The sequence below is a fragment of the Teleopsis dalmanni genome, chromosome X (genome assembly GCF_002237135.1).
Source record: "Teleopsis dalmanni isolate 2A chromosome X, ASM223713v2, whole genome shotgun sequence".
NCBI lineage: Eukaryota > Metazoa > Arthropoda > Insecta > Diptera > Diopsidae > Teleopsis > Teleopsis dalmanni.
The window spans coordinates 31,287,947-31,298,102 of NC_051848.1; the positions used below are offsets into that span (position 1 = coordinate 31,287,947).

At 27.2% G+C, this 10,156-nt stretch overlaps 1 protein-coding gene across 1 annotated transcript; it reads right to left on the bottom strand.

The window, feature by feature from the left end:
• Positions 1-3,757: 3,757 nt before the first annotated feature.
• Positions 3,758-5,715, bottom strand: LOC119688164 (guanine nucleotide-binding protein subunit beta-like protein). The gene is made up of 3 exons (XM_038102831.1): positions 5,527-5,715; positions 5,160-5,371; positions 3,758-4,550 (listed from the first exon to the last, which is right to left on the bottom strand). The coding sequence occupies exons 1-3, from the start codon at positions 5,633-5,635 to the stop codon at positions 3,915-3,917; spliced, it is 957 nt and encodes a 318-aa protein (XP_037958759.1). The 5' UTR covers positions 5,636-5,715; the 3' UTR covers positions 3,758-3,914.
• Positions 5,716-10,156: the final 4,441 nt, after the last annotated feature.

Below are 10,156 nucleotides of genomic sequence, written 5' to 3' on the forward strand. Positions count from 1 at the left end.
TTATGTTATTGTTTGTTATTAGGTTTGTTGTATCCAAATTTAAATTTGTAAAATTTATAACCAAAATTAAATATTTGAAAAATATTACATACATATATTTATTTTATTTAATTGTCTAAAAAAATAATATGTAACATGTATTTATTTTATAAACAAATATGATATAATGAAAAAAATGTCAAATTTAATAAAAATTATTTCAGCATAATAATAATTAAAAAATAATTATTAACTTAAAATTAATAATTAAAATAAATATAAAAATTAATTAAATTTATATATAATATTGTTTTAATCAATAAAAAATTGTTTAAATATTGTTTTAATTGTTCTGATATGGGATATAAGTTTTTAAAATATATATGCGATGTTCATTGTGAAAAAAATTTCTTAACTATTAAAACTTCTTGCGGATTCCGCTATGTATTCATCCTTAGTGATCTAAACAATTATTGGCTTACTTGTTCGTATATAATTATTGAACTACAGTTGTTTACTACAGAAACAACATTATATATTATATGATATATGTTATATGACAACATATAACATCATATGAACAACATATAAATCAATCAACAAATATGTTTTTGTGGGTTTCACTAATGGCCAGATCTACGTTCCGAAGGCACTTGTCAACAACGACGACCAAGGCTGCTTACCACCCCCTAAAGAGACTATAAGAATAATAAGAAATATTTTAAAATGATGGATATTTGACAATATCCGAGTCAAGTTTTGGTTAAGCCATAAATTCACTCAATTAAAAATTATAATTATTAATAATTCAATTAAAATTTAATTAAAAATAAAATAACTAAAATGTTTGTAATGAAAAAAATCATTTAGACATTAAATATTTAATTATTTTATTTTAATAATTGGGATATAGCATTTTTTAAGAAGCATTACTTTCACGTTACGTGTTCATTTCTCAAATAAGTTAAAAAAGAATATATTTCCAATGTAAATTGTAAGGATAATAGATATTTTATTATTTATCCCAAAACGTAAGCGATGTCAATGAAATATAACATGGAGTAAAAAAAAGAGAGACAACACACTAGAAAATAGATATGTTCAGGAAACTCATAGGCTCATGTAGCAGATAGAATACATATATTACTAGAATTACTTAAGTATTAGAAACGCATAAATATCGCCTAAAGGTAATAACCTCCTAGTCACCTAGTCACTATTTGCTAATGATATTGTCCTGGTAACTCACAATTTATATATCAAAAAAATTTTACACAAATTAAATCAGGGCATTAGTCTCTGAAGTGATTCGAATTAATGGTCCGATACTCTTAACCACTTAACCATTCAAAAGCCGGCGTATCTGGTCTTCTTACTACAAGCAATGTGGTTCAAATCCAGAATGGTTCTGTTCGTAGTTCCATTTAATTACACTAAACAAACCGGTATCAGTCTTAAATTACCATATATATGCCAATATATTACATCATAATTGATTAAAATAAACGAATAACAATTAATTAATATTAATTATTAATATTAATTGTATTTATTAAATATTAATCAAAATAATTTTTAATTAGAAAACATTAAAAATAGCCTATATATTCTACAATGTTGTTGCTGTAACTCACAAGGGTCTTTAAAGTAGATACCATGAAAAGAATTAAAAGACGAATACATGAGTTAGGAAGTGAATTTTGTAAGAGGGAAGGATTGCATGAGAAATCACACTGTTTGTGCAGGATGGGAGGGGATTATTTAGAGGTAAGAATAAATTGGGGTATAGGTTATGTTCTAGAACAGACATATTTAATTATAGGTTTATTATGCGAGTATTGGAAATTAAATAAAGTGTATTATAAGTTGAATTGTAATTTATGTATATATCCACAGTAATGCATATATATAGTGAAAAATTTTCTTATAACGATTGAAGACTATTATAATTTAATGAAGAGTTCAATTAACTGTTAAGAATTAAATGTTATTTATATATTGGCAAATGTTCTCGTCGAATGTTGATTGAGACTTCATTGTTGATAATAACGAAAAGCTTCAAGTTCCTGCCGAATGCAAACTTTTAGTATAAGTAGGTAGATAAAAATGTAACCTCTATTCCATAATCTAACTAAATCTATATTAATTGATCTACAAAATATTAATGTCATAACTTCCTTAACAACACTTTTTACGAAACTAAAAACAATGACTACCTCTTTTTCCACTGATTTATTAGTTATAGTCCCCGAATTTATAAAAAATCTCCGAAATCTTCAAAACAACGCTTTAAGTCCCAATACAAAAAGGCTTAACACAATATGTTGATATAGCCCATCTTCTTCCCCTTTTACAAAAAGTGGTTTACACAACAGAAGTTATCATTTATGTACAATTCTCTTAATGCTATTAAGGAACATAAAAGTACATTATTTAATAATAATAATTTAATATATAATTTAATATATTCTTGAATAAACTAATTGAATGTATACTTATGCGAAAGAGCCAATCAGAATTTATTTCATTTATAATTCTCAGTTTGTTTATACTGCAATTCTTATATATACATTAACGGCTCACTACTTGATGTTTTTTTAATATATATCTGTTGTGTATGATTTGAATACATTCAAGACAAAATATATGACTGATTTTGATAAATTTAATTATTATATCGTATAATATTTAAGAAGTAGAGTAATATGGCGATAATAAAATAAAAAAAAATTAAACACTATTTGCATTTATTTAACCCAAAAAAATTATTATATATAATAAACAATAATTATTTAATTAAAAGAAAATTAATTTTATTTAATTTGTCATCGCTAGCTAACTAGGTCATTGAAATTAGTATATAGTATACTAAAATAGGTATTTAATTCATTGGAATAGGAATCTAGTTCATTCGAATAGGTACCTAGTTCATTTGAATAGATACATGGCCCTTTTGCATAGGTGTATAAACTATTTTATCAGTTACACAAATTATCTAAATAGTTATATAGTTAATTTGAATAGATAAGTTAGATATTTGGATAGGTACAAAGTTTTTGTTGTTGTAGCCTACAGAGTTCTGATGATGTAGCCCCTTATCAGTGTGTTTTGAACTACACTTGGTCACCAAACTCGAAGAGTGACTCTAGGACATAGACGTGATAACTTCTCTAACCCTAGTTTATTAGAACTATATATTTTATTTCAACAAATCGGTGTAGATGATTTGGAATCCATAGATATTCAGCGTTTAAATGATGTAACTTAAATTTATGGAATATATTATTACTGTAAAAAAACCTAATTGTAACACAATGCACTTTATAAAACTTTAGCGCATTTCAGAAAGAAACTTATATTAAAAAGAACACAGTGCTTATTGATAAGTCAAGGAAAGCTCACTACATAAGAGAAAGTAAAAGTGCTAAGTCATCTGTATTGTTAATCTTAATCCCTAATTTACAATGCAATTATATCAAACGGTTCCATTTCTGTTTACCAATTTTTTAACGATTTAAAATTTTCCAACAGAGCAAAGCCGAATTAAAGAAATATTATTTTTTGAAATACTTTTTGTTATTATAAATAAGTATATATTATCGTAATTATTGTATACATTAAATAGAACTAACTAAATATAATAAATAAGCGTACAATTAAAGGCATTGCTTATTGAAGAATTCCAATAAAACTAATGATTTTTCAATTATACAAAATGCTTAACCTCCTCTATAAGCAATGCATTTACTAACAAACAAAAAAAAAATTAAATACAAAATATTATTTTCTTATTATTTATTTGCTTATATAATAAACAAATTAGCGCTTCAACACATTTGCTTATTAGTTACATTGTCATTATAAATGTAAGAAATATAAGCAAATAAAAAAAGCTTTAATTATTCTCCGTGATTTTTTTCTTCTTAATTGTCATCTTAATGAGCAGAAACAGAGACTTGCCATACACGGATGGTATTGTCAGAATAGCCAGCAAACAAAGTTTGACCATCAGTCGACCAAGCCAAAGACAAACACTGTGGCTGATCTGCCTTTGAGGTTGGCGAGACGACCTCTGGACGCAATTCCTCGACTGTCTTCTTGCAAGCCAAATCCCAAATCTTAATTGATGGACCATAGGCAACACACAACCAATAACGGTTGGGTGAGAAGCACAAGGCATTAATGATATCATTATGTTCCAAAGTGTATAGATTCTTGCCATCATTCAAATCCCAAAGCAAAGCCTTTGAGTCTTTGCCACCAGAGGTGCAGAGCGAACCATCAGGCGATACAGTGACAGTGTTTAAGTAACCATTGTGACCGTGATGATTGTTCTTCAATTTACAATTGGCTAAATTCCAGACCTTAACTGTACGATCCCAACCGCAGGATACAATAATTGGATTTGAGTGATTAGGTGAGAAACGTACACATGACACCCAATCGGTGTGTCCATCCTCTTGAATGGTGAATTTGCATTCAGCCAAGGTATTCCATAATTTGATGGTCTTGTCACGAGAACCAGAAACGATTTGACGATTATCAGCAGAGAAGGCAACAGATAAAACATCCTGTTGATAGCAAGTACATATAAGAAATAAAAAAAAATATGTATTAATAACATATAGTGCAATTGATGTTGTCTTATAATAGGAACAACCATAAAGCATAACAAAATCAAGCTACAGTAACTTACTCATTTTTGCGGCACTTGAACAGAACAATCCAGTTAGGTTCCATTATTCAACCAGAAATTCTGCCTCGCATAGGCGCAATAAATTTTTTTTTTTTTCTTTTTTAATATATTTTTCAATATTTATACTAAACTAACTTATATGCATTTTTTAGTAAAATATGCCTCAATATTATGTCTCAATATTATATGATGTACTTACTAACAAAATGTATGTCACATTTCTTAGTATCAACTGTTCTACAAACCTACAGCGTTATTATATCTTGAAGTCTATTCAAACACATTTATCACTCTCAAGATTCTTCTTCTTTTTTTATCAAGTTATTCTCACATTGACTTTAAGCAATATTAATTTTCTACATATTTGGCGAAGTAATATTTCCATTTCTTTAAAATACAACAAATACCCTAGAGCCTATAGCCCATAGCCCTACACAAACTACGCTTAACCTTTAGCCATAATATATGAAATCTTTCTCCCCACCTTAGTGTGATCTTCAAAGCGACGGGTTGTCTTGCCAGCAGCTAAATCCCACAAACGGAGTGTTTTATCCCAGGAACCTGATAGCGCATAGTTACCATCAGATGACAGCACTACATCACTAATGAAATGCGAGTGTCCATAAAGGCGTTTTTGTGGGAAACCGTAGTTAGTATCCTCATCACGGGTTAATTTCCACACAATAAGTGTCTTGTCTGTAAGTATTATTTTATTTAATTTTATAATACACTTAGGTATTACAAGGATTGTTGAGATTATTTTATATTATGCTAAATGCACGAGTGCGATATACATAACCTCACCATAATGTAATATTTTTAAATATAAATCTATCCACAATTTAACGTACCACGAGATGCTGAGATGATGGTATCGGGATCCTTCGGATTGGTGGCAATCTGTGTTACCCAACCATTATGACCCAAGAGGGTACCCCTCAATTGCAAAGTCTCAGACATACTTTTATAAATTTATATTAAACTTGCGAAACGCAGAGTACACGTCTACCTTCAACCGTAGATGCCGTGGAAAGAAAGATATTCGAACATGAGTCGCTTGATGGCATTGCCATATTCTTGCTTATACCATTTATGGCAAAAATTATACTAATATAATAAACATTGATTTATAGATGGCGCAGCTAAAGATTTTAAGTATATTTCAAATTATTTTAAATTATTATTTAATTATCATGTTTTCTTTTCAAAAAAAAACTACTTATATTAATGATATTATTTAGTCATTTCCACATTATACATATAAAACATAAGACAAATACTTCAAAATTTTGTGATTTCTCTAGTGAAAAATTTATTTTTAATGGTTACTTTCGACATTATTCACCTTAAATCAATTGATTTAATTATAATGCGCTTATTTACATTTAAGCTCTTTGTATTATAAATTATCTTTATTGGCGAACTTCTAAAGCAAAACTGCCAAAATAAAACAAATGCAAACATGATATAATTTTAATAAATCAAATTTGTTCGATTTTTATTTTTTCACTAATTTTATATTTTAAAATTATTTAATTATTTTGCATATTTTATTTTTTCAAATTTTACAATTTTAATATAACATTTTTAATTTAATTAAATTAATATATTGAAATTGTTTAATTAATGTTTATTTTTCCCTAATTTTACAATTTTAATATAACATATTTAATTGATTTTAATTTTTCCATTGATTTAAATTGGTTAATTAATTTTAATTATTTTTTTCTAATTTTATATACTAAAATAATTTAAATAATTCTAATTTATTTAAATTGTTTTTTAATTTAAATTATTTTACTAATACTAAATATATTAAAATTGTCGCAATAATCTTAATTTTTTCACTTATTTTATGTATTAAAAATGTTTAATTAATTTTAATTTTTCTATTTATATAAATTGTTTAAATGTTATTTTTTGTGTGACCAAACAATTTTAATAAAATTATTTTCAGGCTAATTAGTCAAAACTTTTTTATTATTATTGTCGTCATCAAGATAATTCCTGATGGTGACTTTAGACTAAAGTCGAAATATTAATAAAATAAAAATTATTACAAAATTAAATTGTGATTTCTTTTTTTTAATTTTTATTTTTATTAACAATAAAAAAAGTTTTGAACAATTATTCTGAAAAAAAAATCACTTTAATAAATGTTTTAATTAATTTTAATTATTTAACTTATTACATATACTATAATTGAGTAATTAACTTTAATTTTTCTATTCATTTAAATTGTTTAATTACTTTTATTTATTTTAATAAATTTATATATTAAATATGTTCAATTAATTTTAATTTTTCGATTAATTTTTAATAATTAAAATTGTTTAATTAGTTTTTTTTATTTTAATAACTTTACATACTTTACATATGTTCAATTAAATTTAATTTTTCAATTAATTTTTAATTAATTTTAATTATTTCTCTTATAATAATAAATTAAATAAATTATTTGAGTTCACCTACTATGCCATACAGTTCGAAAGTTTTTTTTTTGTTTGTGTATCTCTACACGTTTTTCGGCAAATTCGCTTTTGCCTTCATCAGGAGAATTCAAAATATACTTTAATTACTTTATTTGTAATAAAATTGATCGTAGACTTGTAAATAGTCTAGAAAAGTGAAATAAAATTGCTTGCTAACAGCGCCAAGAAATGGTTTAAGTGAACAAAAGTGCTAGTTCACAGCACCGAAAACCCGTAGTTATAAGTAATAATGCAAGAATAATGCTTAGCAATTATGTCTATGGAGTTAAAAAAAATTAATTAATTTCCGACAGTCCGAAGAAATAATTTTTTCCTGCGCTCTCATCTACAAATCACTGAAACTGAACAATCTCTGTCAAATTCTTATCTAGAAATAAGAGACAAATACCTTAATGAATGGCAACATAGGAGGGAACATTCCCAAAAATTAAGATGAAGGCACTCACTAATTTTTAATACAAAAGTTTGGATTAATTAAGAAACTGAAGACTTGGAATTTCAATTAACGCAATTTCTTACGAAGCATGAATGCTTCCATGAGTAATTTTACCAGTTCAGGTTAGCAAGTAATCCGTACTGCCAGTTTTGTCCAAATAAAATTAGGATTTCCAACCATATAATTAGAGACTGTATGAGATTTGTAGATACTAGTCAAAATCTAGAGACACGAAACGCGAAAGCCAGCCCTTTTTCTATGGTAAAGCAGATGTTGGCAAGCACTGAAGAGTAGAGCCTTTACAAGTTGCATAATCTCTAGAGGAATAAACATTGTTAAAGCGGACGAAATACTTAGTACACAATCAGAGAGAAAGCACGCTAACTGATGTTTTATTATTATTTTTTTTATGCTTCCTGAACAATAAAATGTTGGTCTACTATAAAACTATTCGCTTGAAAATCTGCTTGATTTTGAATATATAACTCAATCATTATAAAGTGAAAGATTTCAAGAAGCAATATATGATTAATTGCAAGTTACACCTTTGTTTTGTATTTGCTTTATGGCAACAAATTAAATAATGACATGCAGATGGCGCGACAAAAAACAAAACAATAAAAAACAAAAAAAAATTTACATATTAAATAAATAAAATATTTAGTACCAACTTTTTATTAGTAAATTCAGATAATTTATTTGATGAAATTAAAAATTAGTTTTGTTTATTTTGCCAAATTATATTAATAAAACAAAAACAAAAACTTCCACAAGTATTACAAAAATATTATGAATACTGCATATCAAATGCTACTATTTTCATATGAAAAGTATTTCAAATAGTAAATATATAATTTGTTTTAAAAAATTGAATTAAAATTTTAGAGAAAATCACTTCTCTTAATTACATAGATCAATTAACATAGATTTGAACCGATGTATCATATATAAGCGAAATGCATTCTGTCAATTATTTTTTTATTTATAAAAAATATATTTTACTATTTTCCATGCCACTTAAATAATTATAAATAAATAATAATAATATTACAAAAAATTGAATGCTAATTTAATACCAATAATTAGAAAATATATTTAACTACTTTGCATGTCATTTAAATAATTACTTAAACTTAAATATAAATTTTACACAAACATTATATTTAAAATAATATCGAAAAAACTATAAAACTATATATTAAATAATGGAATTTATTTTATTTTCAATTATTAGCAAATATATTTTTATGTACTTTCCATTAATTAATAATTAAAATCTATTAACATGTATTAGTAGGAAAAATTGACGTAAAAGTTAATATAAATTATATTCCACAAATTTAGGATATTGTAGAATAATTTTTTATACAGAGATTTGTATCAATTCTTCAAATGAAACGGATGGCAGTACTAGGCTCAACATGGAAATCATTCACAAAAATAGTTATAAGAAATAATAAGAAGAAAATAGCACTTTAAATAATATACTCTGCCCTTGTATCCTTTACACATAAGAATGCGTATTAAAAGTCTTGAACTTTTACTACAAAACTTAGAAAAACAACATTAGCAAGATTTGTCACCCACACTATACCATATATAGTACATAACCTTGTCGGACAGCCAAGCTGTCATTTGATCAGTGGTAGGCACTTTAGCCACATTTAGTATATCTCTAAACTACCAATCTTTCCTCAATGACGTAGCTAGGCGCGTCAGGGTTCAACTCATATGGGTTCTTGAGCCTAGAGACATGTCCGGCAATTGTAAGGTGGACAAGCTTGCACTCATTTTCGTGACATCACTTTTCAGTTATTGGCGCCCCACTTGCAACAATTAAACAAACAACTGACAATTAAAAAAAAATATTTGCGCAGAGCCAAGCAATACTCGGCAGATTAATCTTGCTGTCAGACCTCCAGGTTGACCTGGTCTAAATTGAACAAAAAATGTATCAATCAGCTATCTTAACTAAGGCGTAACCTGCTCAACACCACGATATCGGTGTATACGGCCACTGCATAATAGGAAGGCATGCTATGAGACTGTGTCTATCTTATAATGATTTTTGTCGCGGCTGTGGCTCTGAAGATGAGGTGGAAACTGTGCTCCATCTAATATATCAGTGCCCATCTCTAACTAGGAGCAGATTTATAATCTTAGGGGTCCCTTTTCTTACTGATCTGAACAAGTTGTTACCTTGTGGCTCAGAGGATGAGGAAGAAACTGTGCTCCATCTAATGTATCAGTGCCCATCTCTAACTAGGAGCAGATTTATAATCTTAGAGGTCCCTTTTCTTACTGATCTGAACAAGTTGTCGCATTGCAAAATTAGGTACTTTACCAAATTCATAGAATTCTCAGGTTAGTTCAGCTTTACCTAATGGAAAAATCGTTGCCTATCGGCTTTGATCGTATACTGATTTTTTAGTCTATGTACGAACCGAAGCTATTTCTGTGGTATCACAACTGGCCATTATTTGAGCTCAAGTTGGCTTTCTTAGACACAAGGCTGCCACTCCAACCTAATCAAACGTACCACGCATGATAATG

Excerpts from the sequence above, each read along its gene's own strand:
- LOC119688164 (XM_038102831.1), bottom strand. The coding sequence starts at position 5,635 with ATGTCTGAGACTTTGCAATTGAGGGGTACCCTCTTGGGTCATAATGGT. Across the intron at positions 5,372-5,526 it reads CATCATCTCAGCATCTCGTG|ACAAGACACTTATTGTGTGG; the intron begins GTACGTTAAATT and ends TAATACTTACAG. Across the intron at positions 4,551-5,159 it reads GCTTTGAAGATCACACTAAG|GATGTTTTATCTGTTGCCTT; the intron begins GTGGGGAGAAAG and ends TGCTATCAACAG.